This window comes from Dama dama, chromosome 33, assembly GCF_033118175.1.
Source record: "Dama dama isolate Ldn47 chromosome 33, ASM3311817v1, whole genome shotgun sequence".
Classification (NCBI taxonomy): domain Eukaryota; kingdom Metazoa; phylum Chordata; class Mammalia; order Artiodactyla; family Cervidae; genus Dama; species Dama dama.
This window is the reverse complement of record NC_083713.1, coordinates 76563631-76579745: the sequence shown is the minus strand read 5'-3', so window position 1 is coordinate 76579745 and position 16115 is coordinate 76563631. Positions and strand designations below refer to the sequence as shown.

Genomic DNA, 16115 nt, shown 5'->3' with positions numbered 1-16115 from the left:
ATCTAAAACTCCGAGACACATACAGCCGCATCCATGTCTGTCCCTCTTACTTTTAACTTTAAGAACTTTCATCCTCCGACTCTCAGTCAAGCCTTGCCTAATTCCAAGAGGGAAGCAGTAACGCTATCACCTCGCTCTTATTTTACAACCCGTAGTGATAAAATAGGTGCACTGTCCCCATCTGAGAACTGAGGGAGCTCAAACAGGAGGAGGCTAAGTCCAACATTAGGGTAGAATGTAAACAGAAGGGGTTCACCACCCTGAGACCCTGAGTTTGCTTTCATTTGGAGGTAAATTATTAAATATACCTTAAAGTCTGTTTCCTCACCTGCCAAGATGGGAAGGCAATAATCCCTTTGGGCACTGTGAGCGTTGCATTGAATGGCATATTATCACACTGCCCATGTCCTGGAAGCAGGGAGCTGAGGGTCTAACTCAGCATTCAGAAGTCTATGTCCCTGGAAAACCTAGGAGGCTGGATTCCTGTTCTGTGAACTTCCTGTGATATATATTAATACAAGATTTTATAACATAGGGCTAATTTTAAATTTTGGTTTCACAGAAGAAATGGGTGAGGACATTTTATCAGAGGTCAGATTTGCTTTTTTCCCAACTAAAACCATATTAAGCTCCTTTTCTCTTCCAAATGTATCTATAAATGGTACTTGCAGTTCATCACCAATGAATTCTTTTAGACTAAATAAAAACAGTATTCAAGGCTATTGAATAGCCTTGAATAAGGTGAATAAGGTGCTTCACCTTAGCATCCTAGCAAGTGGACATCCAAACAGAAGAGAAAAACCTGAATATGATGTTGGCTGTGTAGGACACTCTTTGGAGAATGGAAAAATGGCTGGGCAGCCCTTATCAGGGTTTTGGATGAAAGTTAAATAAGATCGTGATTGGAACTTCCCTGGCTGTCCGGTGGTTAAGACTCTGCGCTTCCAATTCAGGCGGCACAGGTTCGGTCCCTGGTTGAGGAACCAAGATCCCACAAACTGCACAGCATGGCCAACAAATTTAAAATGGTAAAAAATCACGATTGATAGAATGGATAAACAACATGGTCCTATTACATAGCACAGAGAACTATTTCAATATCCTGTGCAAAAGCATCACAAAAATATTTTAAAAGAATATATAAATATAAATATATATATTTTATAAATATATATTTTATTTATATTTATATATTTTATATATATATATATATAAAACCAGACATGAAATAATGGACTGGTTCAAAATTGGGAAAGGATTACATCAAGGCTGTCACCTGCTTATTTAATTTATACACGGAGTACATCATGTGAAATGCTGGACTGGATGAAGCACAAGCTGGAATTCAGATTGCCGGGGGAAATATCAATAACCTCAGACATGCAGATGACACCACCCTAATGGCAGAAAGCAAAGAGGAACTAAAGAGCCTTCTGAAGAAGATGAAAAAGGAGGACGAAAATTTGGCTTAAAACTCAACGTTCCAATAATGAAGATCATGGCATCTTGTTCCATCTCTTCATGGCAAATAGATGGGGAAACAATGGAAACAGTGACAGACTTTGTTTTTCTTGGGCTCCAAAATCATTGCTGACAGTAACTGAAGCCATGAAATTAAAAGACCCTTGCTCCTTGAAAGAAAAGCTATTACAAACCTAGACAGCATATTAAAAAGCAGAGACATTACTTTGCTGACAAAGGTCCATAGAGTCAAAGTGATGATTTTTCCAGTCATCATGCAGGGATGCTAGAGTTGGGCTATAAAGAAGGCCAAGTGCTTAAGAATTGATACCTTTGAACTGTGGTGCAGGAGAAGACTCTTGAGAGTCCCTTGGATGGCAAGGAGATCAAACCAGTCAATCCTAAAGGATATCAACCCTGAATATTCACTGGAGGACTGATGCTGAAGCTGAAGTTCCTAAATACTTTGGCCACCTGATCACCAAGACAATTCACTAGAAAAGACCCCGATGCTGGGAAAGATTGAGGGCAAGAGGAGAAGGGGGGTGGCAGAAAATGATATGGTTGGATGGCATCACTGACTCAATAGACATGAGTTTGAGCAAATTGCAGGAGATAGTGAAGGCCAGGGAAGCCTGGGGTGCTGCAACCCGTGGGGTCGCAGAGTCAGACATGGCCGAGTGACTGAACAACAACAACATGTATCACTGAATTGCTTTGCTGTACGGCGGAAATTAACACAACGTTCTCAGTCAACTATACTTCAGCAAAAACACTGATCCTGATTACATGAAAGGAGCAAATATGGAAGAGTCTTTTCTTATTATTAATTTAGAAATGTTTTCTGCAGGCTTAAATTTAAACACTGCCTCACAGATATAACTAAAGAACCTCAAATAAGCTTTTGCTCACATTTCATTTTAGATCAAAATTTTTCTTTGGCTGTGACACTGTCTAAAACATCAGCCATCCTTGGACAGTATTTCTTAGGAGGGATGATCCAAGCACCTGTTTTTTTCAGAGCGGCTGGTTCTTACCCACATCTGGACGCAGACATCTCACCTCAGCCTCACTCCTAGGGCTCTCTGAATGAAGCCTTCATCTTCGGAAGAGCTTGGGAATATTCACCCAGCTCTTACTCTGTCTTTGCTTCCAGCACAAACATTTCAGATGACCAGTTGGCAGGGGAAGAGACTCACCATCTTCAGATGGGACAGAATGAAGCGCTAACCTTGACTTTGTCAGCATGGTTATACATGAAGCAAAGGCACCCTGATGCCCTTCCCCACACACAGGGAGACCAGTGCCATTTTTCACCAAGATAATGATCCCGTTTTCTTATGCAAACGAGTGATGAGAGAGATGAGCTTGGCCACAGAACACAGATGCAGTTGTTCAAAGTCACTTATGCAAATCAAACCCAGGCATCAAGTCCTCCAAAGCCCCTATTTCCTGCTGACATTCAGCCGAGTCTAAGAGAGGAGGTGAGGGGAGTTGCCCTTATTAAATGTGTGGATGAATAAACCGGTACTTTTCCTGTCTAGTTCTAGATGGGGAGGATGTTCTTAGCAAATCAGCTCAAAATCTACCAACCCAAGACGGCCCTGACAAGCTGGTCCCGAGGTGGCTCCTCTGTTCCCTAATCAGCCCAAAGAAAGAGAGGAGGGGGATCTCTTGGTGGAAGCTTTCAGCGTCTGAGTCTTTCGCTGTGCTTGCTCCAAGGTTCGGACGAGGAACGGCACGGACGACAACCCCTCAGACTGCAGCCCCGGCCCATCCGTTGTAGCTCATGCCCCTTCTCCTCCTGGGTTAGCACAGCCTTTGTGACATGAATGCAAGAAGGGAACGCCTTATGTTCTACTTTGCAGTCCTGCTGAAGCATGTAGGATGCCTCCTAGCTAAAAAGTCAGAGGTGGTGCAGTGAAAGGGCCAGTCTGATCTCTTCCACCAGACTCCTTGGTCTGCAGCCAGGCTCCGCCCTATACTTGCTGTGTGACCTTGGACGAGTTCCTAGCGCCACTCTGCCTCAATCTCATTCTGTAAAATGGAGTCAACAGTCTTACCTCCTTCATTGGTGGCAGTATGGACCTGTGAATCCATCTACCTACCAGCTGTTGTCTATCTGTCTATCTATTATCTGCCTCTCTCTCTCCCTCTCTCTCACACGCACACACACACATTTACGAGGCCCTGGCACACAGTAAGACTATTTAAGAATTAACTATTAACACGATCTGTCACTCAGAGTTTAAGCTGTGTGCTGCCAAGTTGCCTATGGCTTTGCCTTTAACTTCTCGTTCACACACTGATGCCAAAGCAGCCTTTCCCACCAAGGCAAACAAATGTATAGCACGCCACCCATTCAGAGGCCCAGACTAATGCTTTCCACCCTACCTGGAACAGTCCTACTTTACCACCCTAAACCCAGTCCACATCCCCAGTTCCTCTTGAAACCTCATTTCCTCTGTGACACTCCTGTGACCTTCTCTGGCTCCACAAGCCCATCTTTTCTCTTTCCCTGGCCTCTAGGGAGTAAACTCTCTATATGAATATGGACTGAAGGATTGGAGAAATCAAGGTTCGAATCCTGGCTCCATCAACTACCAAAAATGTGACCTTGAGCAGGTAACTGAACTTTCACAAGCATTGGAGCTCTTATTTCTTAAATAGCGCTAAGGAGCAAACCAGCGGCTCAAATCCGGGTGGGCGTCAGAATCACCGGGGTGGTGCCTGTGAACTCAGACTGCCCCCCCTGCTCTGCCCCAGGAAGCAGGGGGCGGGGCCTCAGCACGTGCGGCCAGGACAGCCTGCCAGGGGGCTCTGGGGCTGCCAGCCGGGGGCCACACTCTGAGGAGAACCTGGAGAATCTGGCAGGACTGTGGGGTGAAGTAAATGAAGTCATACTCAGAGAATGTTTGCTCAGTAACTGTTATGTAAAATATAACCTTTCCCTGTCCCCCACGAAATAGACTACAAATGGTAAATAAAAGCAGCAGAAGCGCTCTTGTTGGGCTCGAGGGCCCATCCCATGAGATAAGGGAGAACACACCATATTGTAACATTTCTCACTTTGGAGCTGGAAGCTCAGATTGTGTGGGCTGTGGCCCTACAGTAGTTTTCCTGGCACCCAACGTACAAGCTTTCATTTGGAGAGAAAATTAAAAACATATGCATTACCCTGCAATGTAAGATTTTTATATAGCCTACTGTTCTGAACAAACCCCCACACACTGGGTGGGTTTTTAGCAGAAGTCTGTTTGTTAGAGGTCATCCCACTGAACATTTCCTTTTGTTCAGTGTTCACATGACTCCCAACTCTGAATCAGGAAGGAAAGAATCTTGACCAAAGAGTTTAGCAGATGCTATGGGCTTCCCTGCGGCTCAGCCAGTAAAGACTCTGCCTGCAGTGCAGGAGACCTGGGTTTGATCCCTGGGTTGGGAGGATCCCCTGGAAAAGGGAAAGGCTACCCACTCCAGTATTCTGGCCTGGAGAATCCCATGGGCTATATAGTGCACGGGGTCACAAAGAGTCGGACACGACTGAGCGACCACCAAGCAGTAGGAAGTTTCTTAAAAGAATGTGTGTTGGAAGAAAAGGAAATCATTATGGAATGAGAAGCAACATTTCCTAACTTATTCAGCTGTAGGAAACTTAAGGCAGTTTCCCACATGGGATTCACTCGCTGGAACAAGCAAATTGTTTAACTTTATTATTTTTTAACTTTATACTTTATGTTGGACTGTAGTTGATGAACAGTGCTGTGTTAGTTTCATGAGGACAGAAGGGTGACTCAGTTATACACATAACATGTGTCTATTCTTTCTCAAACTCTTTTCCCATTGAGGTTGTTACCTAAGAATGGGCAGAGTTGACACAAGTGAATTTACCTAGAAAACAGAAACAGGCTCAGGGACTTAGAGAATGAATTTATGATTACCAGGCTGGAGGGCTTCCCAGGTGGCGCTAGTGGTGAACCGTCCTGCCAATTCAAGAGACCTAAGAGACTCAGGTTCAGTCCCTGCGGGGGGAAGATCACCTGGAGGAGGGCATGGCAACCCACTCAAGTATTCTTGCCTGGAGGATCCCATGGACAGAGGAGCCTGGTGGGCTACAGTTCATACAGTGGCAAAGAGCCAGACACAGCTGAGCACATACTCATTGACCAGGCGGGAAGGTCTGGGAGAGAGGGGGAAGGAATACACTGCGAGTTTGGGACAGACATGCACACACTGCTATCTTTAAAATGGATAACCAACAAGGAGCTACTGTATAGTACAGATTGTTTAATTTTAGAAACTGTTGAGAGCAAAACTGTCTCTACAGGAAATTATAGCAAGGGCCCCAGGAACAGAGGTCCCTCTTTGGTACCTGTCTTTGCCACACTCCACAAAACTGCTATTTCCTTCTATGAAAAAATCTAAGCTGTGTGATCTTCAGGAAACTTCCGCAATATCACCCAATGAGGAAGGAACACAGGAAATGGGACCCATGACCAGGATAAACCTTTACCAGGCACCGGAAGACCCAATGTGATCAGCAGTCTCTGCCCATTTTCTTTTTAGAGAGATTTCACTTTTAATATTTATTTAATATTTATTTTTAATATTTATTATTTTTTTTTTTGGACGCATCAGGTCTTAGTTCCCGTACATGGGATCTCTGCTGCATCATGCAGAATCTTGTGCTGTGGTGCACAGACTCTTTAGTCGCCCTGCAGCATGGGGGATCTCAGTTCCCAGATCAGGGACCGACACCCGGTCCTCTGCATTGCAACGTGGATTTTTAACCACTGGGCCACCAGGGAAGTCCCTTGGTCAATCTTTACTAAGGTTTTTGGCAATACTTTTGATGGGTGAGGTCACTCTTATTTTGATGGTACCACACCCTCCCTGACCCCACAAAATCTGAGCCTAATCTAGAAGGAAAAAACAAGCTCGGATTTTCAGAGGGACCAGCAAATAAAATAACTGTCCTCAAAATAACAAAAAGACAAGTAATGCTGTTGGCAGCTGCAGCTGCCCAACCACTGACATCTCCCCACTATGGTTGGGTTCTCAGACCTTCCTTCCCCCAAAAATAGCCCTTCACCCAAACACCTCTGAGGATCTGACTGTTTTCATTTCTGTTCACAAAGGTATTGCTTGTAGTGAAAAGAAGAGGAGAGGCTGAGTGCCAAAGGGAAGTCTTGAGGGAGATGGAATTCAGCTGCCACTAAAAGTGTCCCTTGGACTCATTTTAATGTCCTTGGGAGAGAGAGACTGAGATAGAGCTTCTGGAACTTTCTAGAGGCCCTTTAAGACTCTGATCAGGAAGGCAGCTGCTTGGGAGCCCAGTAGGAGCAATACCTAGACATTTGTTTAATTATTATAGGGAATCCTTGCAATCACACTGCCTCTAGGATTGGAGGCTTTTAGGCAGTGCTTCTCAAAGTCTGGTCCCAGTAGCACCCTGGAATTTGTTAGAAATCCAAATTCTCTGGCCCACAGTAAAAATCAGAAATTCTAAGGATGGAGCTCAGCAATTTAGGTTACAACTACCCTTCCTGGTGATTCTGATGCAAACAGTCTGGGATCTGCCAGTAAAATTTAAGGAGGCCTTCATTCCCAGGTTCATGTAAATTCAGGGTCTGCAGGCATGAACAGGCATGAACCTGGAAATAAGAACCACCTTAAATTGTGTGCCCTGGACTCATCACATGCTCACCTTACCCTACCCAGGCCCAGTGAACCAGTGCTTTAGGAGAATCCAGAGATCACTGGACCTGGGCACCAAAATTGATGGGTATCTTCCTAACAGGGGATGGTTGGTGCCTCAGAGGTGCAGCTCAAAGAGAATTGAGGCTCAAGGAAAATCACTGAGCATTGATTTGAGGGCACATATGAGGTCTCTGGGCTTCCCTGGTGACCCAGATGATAAAGAATCTGCCTGCAATTCGGGAGACCTGGGTTCAGTCCCTGGGTTGGGAAGATCCCCTGGGGGAGGCAATGGCAACCCACTCTAGTGTTCTCACCTGGAGAATCCCCCTGGACAGAGGAGCCTGGCAGGCTACAGTACATGGGGTCGCAAAGAGGTGGACAGGACTGAGCGACTATGCACAGCACAGCACATGAGGTCTATCTATGGGGATCCACCGCAGAAGCTACTGGAGACCCCTTGGCCATAGTGGGGAAGTATCAGAGGGAGACCTGAGCGTCTCCTCCCCATGGAAATGGGAGAGTTAGCAAACCATTGGCTCTAGGAACTCACATGGCAAAATCACTGAGCATCCACTGTCTCCTGGACCCACAACTGACTGCCTGACTCCTTATGCTCTCTAACTCTCAATGCAAAGGTTTCATTATCCTAGCTTTGCAAAAGAGGAAACAGACAAAAAGGTTAAATGCTATGCATCCTATTTCAAGCTGACAAATAACAGACAGGGAATTAAACATGCTCTTATGCCTCTCAAATCGACTGCCACCTGCCCTGGAATTGGTGACTTCTCCAGGTGTGACTTCCGCCTCCCTTCACTGATTCACCAGCATCCCTGTTTGCTGCTCTACGTTTGGCTTCACACCTTGGGTCCTTGCCTCTTGGGATGGAGTCTTAGACAGCATTTGCTGATTAGCTTCTTCGGCCCTGGACGTTGAACCCTGCAGGACCGGATATGGCTCCTGGAATTAGCTGCTTGGATTCTTCCACATAAGTCCTAGGAAGAAGCATTCCTTGACCTGGGCCACCAAAAGTGGGACATGCTTACATCACTAAACCCTTGCGTGAGTAAAGTTCCCTAATATTCTGCAGTAACCTAAGTGGGAAATAATCTGGAAAAGAATAGATACATGCGTATGTATGGCTGAATCACTTTGCTGTACAGCTGAGACTAGCATAGCAAGATAAACCAGCTATGTTCCAATAAATAATAAAGTTAAAAAATAAGCTACAAAAACATAGTGTACTGCATGGGCAATATAGCCAATATTTTATAATAACTGTAAGAGGAATGTAACCTTAAAATTGTGATTACTACGTTGTACACTTGCAACATATATATATTAAAAAGAAAGACTGCAGACTTAAAAAAAGACCTTGCCTGACATTGCTTACCATTTTGAATGCCTCCCTTCTAAAAGGAAGCTCATTAGGCACCTAAGGTTTACAAGAGTTTTAATATATGGCACATCCCTGAGTATGAGGGTTAGAAGACGAGGTTTCCTATTTAAATCCACAGGCACACAGTGACTGCCATTTCCAGTTCAGATCCTTTTGCGTAGATACTACAAGGGATAGGACCCTGGCAGTGTCTAACTCTGGACTGAAATTTCAGTCCTGTGACCATGAGAAAGTGGACATAATCTCCAGACCTTAGTTTACTCCCTTGAAAAAACGGGATATCCGTGTTCTCATGCCCTCCTGCTTTCTACAGCTCTTACTGCATCCTATTCTACTAAAGTACACATTGATACGAGCCTGCCTCTTATTATTATTATTCAGACCGCCACTCACTTAAAGGTGCGTCTGTCACTCACTCGGGGTCTGCCTGTGAGGTCAAGTAACCAAGGGTGTGATTCTGCTCAAAGCTTACTTTGCTTGATGATGGTTTAGTATCAAGCCTGGCCTGTTTTAAGCCCAAGAGGGCGCAGGAGGCAAGCGCAGCCCTTGAAGAGCGTGTGGAGCGTGTAGAACACGAGACTGCAGACGCAGCCTGCGAGGGCAGACGGCGGCTGTGGCCGCTCCCGAGGCGTGACGCGCATCGACGGTGGCTGCGGTCTGTCAGGCCCCAACTGTGGTTCCTGCGAGGGTTCTCCCCAAGTGACCTCGGCCTGTCGGGCTCTGGGCAGTCCTCCAAGGAGCCTCCTAAAGCCAGCGTGTTCCTTGCTGCCAGGGCTGCCGTGGGCCAGCCCGGTTAACCTCCTTTCTTCCTCAAGGCCAGAAGCTTCTGCAAAGTGCCCATTATGGAGACGCAAATTGTTGGTTTAAATCCTTCAGTCCCTGAGGAGGAGCTCTCCCAGGTTTTACTCAAGACTTCAGCCGTAAAAAAGAATGAAACAAAGCCATTTGCAGCGACATGGATGGATCCGGAGATTACCATACTGAGTGAAGTAAGTCAGACAGAGAAAGAAAAGTATCACATGACATCACTGCTACGTGGACTCTAAGATGCGACACAAGTGAACATATTCACAAAAAGCAGAAACAGACGCTGCTTTTCGGTGGCTAAGCCATATCCGACTCTTCACGACCCCTGCACTGTAGCACACCAGGCTCCTCTGCACTCCTTCATCTCCCAGAGCTTGCTCACATTCTTACAGACGGAGAAAGCAAACCGAAGGTTACCAAAGAAGGAAGAGCGGGGAGAGGAGATAAATGCGGAGTTTGGGACTAACACATACACACTGCTATGTATAAAACAGGTAACCAACAACGACCTACTATACACTATGTACTGCATGCTATACTATACTCAATATTCCGTGATAGCCCATAAGGGAAAAGATTCTGAAAAAGAACCAGCTATGCACATGCATAACTGAATCACTTTTCTGTACACCTAAAACTAACACAATGTTCTAAATCAACCATATTCCAATATAAAATTAAATTTTTTAATTAAATAAAATACAACTGTACTCAAACTATGACATTGGAATATGTCATACTTGCTCAATCATTGTTCAACTCTTTGTGACCCTTTTGGACTGTAGCCCACCAAGCTCCTCTGTCCATGGGATTGTTGAGATAGGAGTACTGGAGTGGGCTGCCATTTCCTTCTCCATGACATTTGAATATATTTTCATCAAAAGCATATATTAAAGGTAAGAAATTTGAAAATCAAAATTATTTTTGATGTGTTTTCACAAAATTTTCTTCTGAAGTGTTAAAGCCCACTGTTACAAATAAAAGATAAAACAGGAATCATAGTTAATGAAAACTAACATTTTTAATCAAAATGATTTAAAGTGTCTAATGTTTTAAAATATCCATTGAATTTCATTAAACTTCACTAAATTTTTCTAAAAAAAAACACAGCCAGACTGTTCTCTACCCCCTTGTGTCCCCACAAACCCCACCTCCACCCCAAGTGGCAGGCTCCTTGAAGGCACAACTTCCTTCACACTTGTCCTTAAATCAGGTTCACACTGATTAGCACGTTAAAAATAAAATGCAGAACTCAGAAACCACCTGTTTTTCTAACCCCAGCCCCCCTCGCCACCAAATGTTAAATATAAGTTCAAGAAATAATTAATTAAGCAAAGCCTTTTACCAGTTTCCCTTCTGTTACAGAGACTGTCTGGTAAATCAAGAAAAATGTCTCATTTACCCACTAAACTAAACACAATCCCTTATTATACAATTAACCAAAACACTATTGTATGTAATACAATTATACAGTCTACAATTACACAAAAGTAATGATGCAAAGTAGATGGCGATGGCATCCCATGTAATCAAAAATAATGAAAGCACCCTCAGTTAGAAATTAACTTATCATAAGAGATCCCTATTGACAAATGTTCCATCGATCTACACTTTGCAAAAGGCTATCCTGGCTGATGAAGTGGGATACCCCCCAACCCCTTATCATTAATAACGACTATAGGAATGACAACCATTCTGTGAGATATCTTTTATTCTGAGATCTCTAAACTAGCACATTCTAATGAAGCATGCATTTTATTACCCACTTTTCCAGCTGGCCAAATAGGAAAAAAATGAAGCGGAAGAGCCTGGGAGTCTGTGTGATTTGTTGACAATTCCATGTGGAGTGGTTTTAACAGAGAAACATGCATATAAAGTTCCACCGAAATCTATCAGTCATTCCGAGCATGAGAGGAGATTATGGTCTGCAGAGCTGATTTCTGTGATGCTCAGTACAGGCACCTACTATTTCTCATCATTGTTCCCCTGGACTGGGGCAGTGACCTCTCTGCCTTTTGGTTGGTTCTTTTCCAATGCATCCTTCTCACTTTTCCTGAAAACTCTTTTTACCAAACAAATCTGACTACCTTCCTTCTAGAGTCTTCCTAGGGCATCAGGCTAAATGCCATACGCATGCAAAGCTCTTTATAACTGACACACGTCCCCAGCCATATTCACATCATATGCTCTATCACCATGACCTATATTTTATGGAATCAAAGACACCATTCACTGTAAGACATGACATTATTTCACAGGCTCCTAAGAAAAATAAACGGCCAATTAAACTACTATAAACCTTCAAAGGTAAGAGGCACCCCAATATTAGAGGTTTTTAAATGAAAACTAAGAGTCATGGGTAGACGAAAGGCTTGAAAACCATGATCCCCCTATTTCTATGGCATTTTGCATGCCACGTCCTTCCAACTGATGAATTACCATCACCCCCGCCCTCAGCCAAGCCTACCCATCTTGTCGGACTCAGCTCAGCACCACTTCCTGGAAGCTGTCCTGACCCCCCACTGCCACGGTCATAGATCTCACAAATAAAGGTGTACTTCTTGGTCATTGGTAGCATTTTATGGCGATGTCTAATTAACTCCCTGAAACATAAGCATAGACTCTGTACCAGCAACACAGAGGCAAACACTGAACACGCATTGCTAACTCGTTCAGCAAATGGTGTCTTGGCCTGGGGAGTCGCGTTGGCAGAAGGAAGGAGATGAAGTGCTAGCGAGGACACATGGACCACACAATTAGCTTTGCTGAAAATTCAGAGCCCCTCCTCTTTCATTTCTTGCAACATGTCTCTGAATCTCTTATTCAAAACCTCATATTCAGAAACATCAAATAGAAGAGGAGCTAGAGCCCGGGAGAAATGAAGAGGGAAAGGGAAGTCTTGCTAAATTTGTTAAGTTGTGGAATAGAAATGCTGCTCTCTGTCCAGGGTCTGGTCTCCTCTGAGTTAAGGGTGGTAACAGCAAAGTTCAGGCTTCCAGGGAGTCACCAAACTACTGGACACTGTCAAAACCTCTGTTACATGAATCCCAGAGGGCTTGATTTCATCTGTCTGTGTAAATGGACACACACTGCTATTCCTAACTGCAATTCCTCCCTCCTTTTCACTTCCTTCTTAACTTCAAAGTAATCAAATGTTGTTTACGCATAAAATTTTAATCCTTTCACAAATTTGTATTTTGATCTAATTTGCATATCCCATTTACTGCAAGTGAAACTCAACTTATTTAAAACATTTTTCCCTGGGCCTGAAATCCTTTCAGAAATATATTCCATTAGGCGACTCACTTATATCTAATGTGGCTGATGTCAGTGGATTCGAATTTTGGTGAAAGAAATTCATATTTAGAACAGTGAGAATGGGAAGGCGGTGGGAGAACAGAGGAGAAGAGACAATAATTACCTGTCTTTGATGCTACACAGATCAATGTGTAAATCACTAAAATTCCCCAGGGAACCTTGCTGAACTGAAATGAGGTCCTTGGGCTGGTTATCAATAAAGATGAGCCTCATGCAGCCTTGGAAAGCCTTAATGGGATTTAAACATTGGGAATCGGTGAGATTGTCAGGGCACCCTGTGGGACAGAGAAAAAAAATTAAGAAGAATACTGAAATGATCAGTCATTACTTTAGTGACCTATTGACAGAAGACCTTGAGGTCTAATTATTTCAATGTTTTTTTCATTCACAGCAATGCACACATTTTTTTGTTGTAAATCTTAGCTTTCTGAGATGGGACAAAACTGGTACAAAATGAGGCATACTTAATCACTGTATAGAACAGAAAACAAAATGTGTTACAGGGGATACTGATCCCATTGCATTTATCTCATTCTTATTTCTTTTTTCCCTATTTGTACCATTTGCTACTGTTTTGTGTGGTATGCTTCACTCAGCCCAAGAAAGCAACATATCATAACTACTTGGGAATTTCAATTCCGTCTTGAAAACACACTTTTAAATGCACAATTCAATTCCGAATTACACATTCAAAGAAAATTATGCTTTGGCTAAGAACAGTAGCAGAGTAATTGTCTGGTTAATTGTCAGCATTATCAGGTTTAGTTCCTGAGAAAAGTATATACAGGAATGTAACTGGAATTTTGAAGTGATATGCAAAGCAAACCCAAATGCTAAAGGAACTAAGAGTTTCAATGCACACTTATAGGGCTGCAATCACATATATGAAAGTTTAATGCCACACCTTCTTAAAGGGTGTTGTTTTAAAAATATGCATCACACTGATTGGGCATAGCTTGCAACCAGAGAATAACTACTTCGCATTGCCAGGTACAGAATCACAGACGCGCATGGGTGCCCGTGCTCTTTATACACTCCATTCCAACGGTTTTAATAGGTTCAGAGCATATGGGAATGCAAGCTTGAAAACATGGCAATAACCCATAAATAACTGGGAATTATTTCAGCCATCTCTAATAGACAGTCACTGCTGGGCTGAAGCCCAGCAGCTGGTTAAGAGCTCACAGCCACACTATAAAATGAAGAGAGACGCTACAACTTCTAATTGAAGCTGTAGAGAGAATTTATATCAGTTGACGATTATTACTCAAACTCATTTTTCACTTGCCTTAAGTTTACAGTCTACGTGTGGTGTGTTTGTTTAAACACTGTTCAGATCTCAGATAAATCTTCCCTCCTCAGCCTGGAGTCTCACAAGACCCGCGTCTAAAAACACTTCTACTGGGGGAAGGGAGCTATTTTGCCTTTGAGGCATTTCAGATGCTTAAGTCACATAATTAATTCAACATTATTTCCCCCAGAAATAAATATAAGATTGCTTTATTCTGTGTCAATGAAACATTGCATATGATGCGAAATTATACATTCTGTGAGATTTATCTTTGGGGCCCCTGAGACCCTTCTTTTGCCGTCTTTAGAGTACATCCTTCTGCTGTCACTAGTGGGTCACGGGGAACTCAGATTTAAGGTTAAATCCTGCTTCTACTACTTACACAAATTATTCATTACCGTAAACACCAGTGTTACTATCTGTAAAATGGAGCTAAAATTATCTACCCCATAAAGTTATTGCCTGAATTAAATGATGTAAGACACATAAAACATTTACAGAGGATGAAAACGTTCCCTTTCTAAAGGAATTTGTTATCTGGGCACATGTGGAGATTTGGAGTGAAGGACACAGGCTCTGGGTCCTAAAATCAAACCACAAAGGAATCACTCCACTCAGCTTCCCTCCTAGGACACCCGATGTGTACACTGCCTCTGTGCAAAGCCCCTTTTATATTTCAAAGATAACCCCATGTCAGTGGTATGAAAGAAGTGATTTACAAATTGTATTTCAGAGACTGTACTTTCTACAGGATACTTCTCTTTAGACCAGATCCAACAGACGCCCATATTTACAAAAGGTGAAACCAGTCTGCCCATTCTAATGTAGAAAGCAGGATGCTGTAGGTTTAACCTTGACCTCACTGAACTCTCCCAGCAATTCTGCTTTGTTTCCCCATATCCTGGACAAGGAAGTTCAGGGACCATGGGTGCCTTACTCAAGGTCAGACAGCTACTGAGATTAATCACTCATTAAAGACTGTTTCTATAATACCAACGATTGACAAAGTAGGCATGGATATTTTTAATGAAAAAATACCCTTAAAATTAAATAGAAATACACATATACTATAAAGATAAAGCCTAATTATTTATTTCTCCTGCTTACCAGATTGCCCTTGCCTTTTCATATTTGCCAAGTTTCCTAGCATTGGGCGGAGGGCGGGGAGACTGCTTTTCGTGGAGCTATAAACTCATGGCCCTTCTGAGTCTTCCCTCTAGCTCCCCTCCATGAGTATGGCCTCCAGGGATGTGAGAAAGGGATGGGTAGGGGATTAAGAAAGCAAATCAGCTGAGAAGTGGTGGAGAAAGCTGAGGATGCTCGTTGTACATTCCCACCTGGATTTTTTTCTCTTTCAGGTAATGCTGACTCTTGGTAGACTTTCTCCGAGTTTTCAACTGAGTTTCTCCTCTGGAATATGATCACAGAGTTTGGCATGGCTACAAAAATCTCCTTTGGCTGTGTTACATAACACCAGCTCTTATAGCTAGATTTTTTTTTTTTTCCCCTCAGCACTGACCTAGATAATTTGTACAGCTGTGAAAAGTTTGCTTCTCATTATTTTGAGCTTGAGGATAGGGATGTGTGGGGTGTGTGTGTGTGTCTGTGTGTGTATATATATATTGGGAGAATGGTCAATTTGACACAGAAAGAATCATTGTGGTGAAATCAGTGCCCACTGCATTCTCCCTCCCTCCTTTTTTCAACCTCAAAAGCTGGGGAATTTACCTCCAAAGTAGTAGCGATTTCCAGAATAAATCTGCATCCTGCTGGTGTCCTGAGCCGGGGATGCTGCATCGTTATCCAGTGTGAGAGTGATGCGGTTCCTTCTGGCATTGATGCTAACCGAATGCCACAGGCCGTCATTCAAGTCCCTTCCTGCAAAGACACAGGGAGGGCAAGCGCAGTGATGATTGACTTGGGCAGGTTTGCAAAGAGTAAGGGAAGTTCCCTTGCCTGCTGCAGTCCATGTACATACTTAGAGTGGACACTCTCTTCATTTTGCTGCTTCCCGGGAGTCATCTTCTTCTTTTTACCATTTAATTCTATTGTTTTCTTTTTAAAATGGGAGCTGAACCATGGAATATACCCTCACACTAGGTCTCAGAGCCTAGGAAGAGGATTATCAGATACCTTACAACTATC

General features: G+C 43.3%; 1 protein-coding gene across 2 annotated transcripts in view; it reads right to left on the bottom strand.

Annotated features, from left to right (window-relative positions):
* CNTNAP5 (contactin associated protein family member 5) overlaps nt 1–16115 on the bottom strand; it is a 984962-nt gene that overhangs the window by 404429 nt on the left and 564418 nt on the right. For both annotated transcript variants that reach the window (XM_061135035.1, XM_061135036.1), the window contains exons 9-10: nt 15699–15848; nt 12783–12954 (exon numbers count right to left, since the gene is read on the bottom strand). In XM_061135035.1, coding sequence (XP_060991018.1) covers nt 12783–12954; nt 15699–15848 — 322 coding nt within the window. The remainder of the gene's footprint in view (nt 1–12782; nt 12955–15698; nt 15849–16115) is intronic.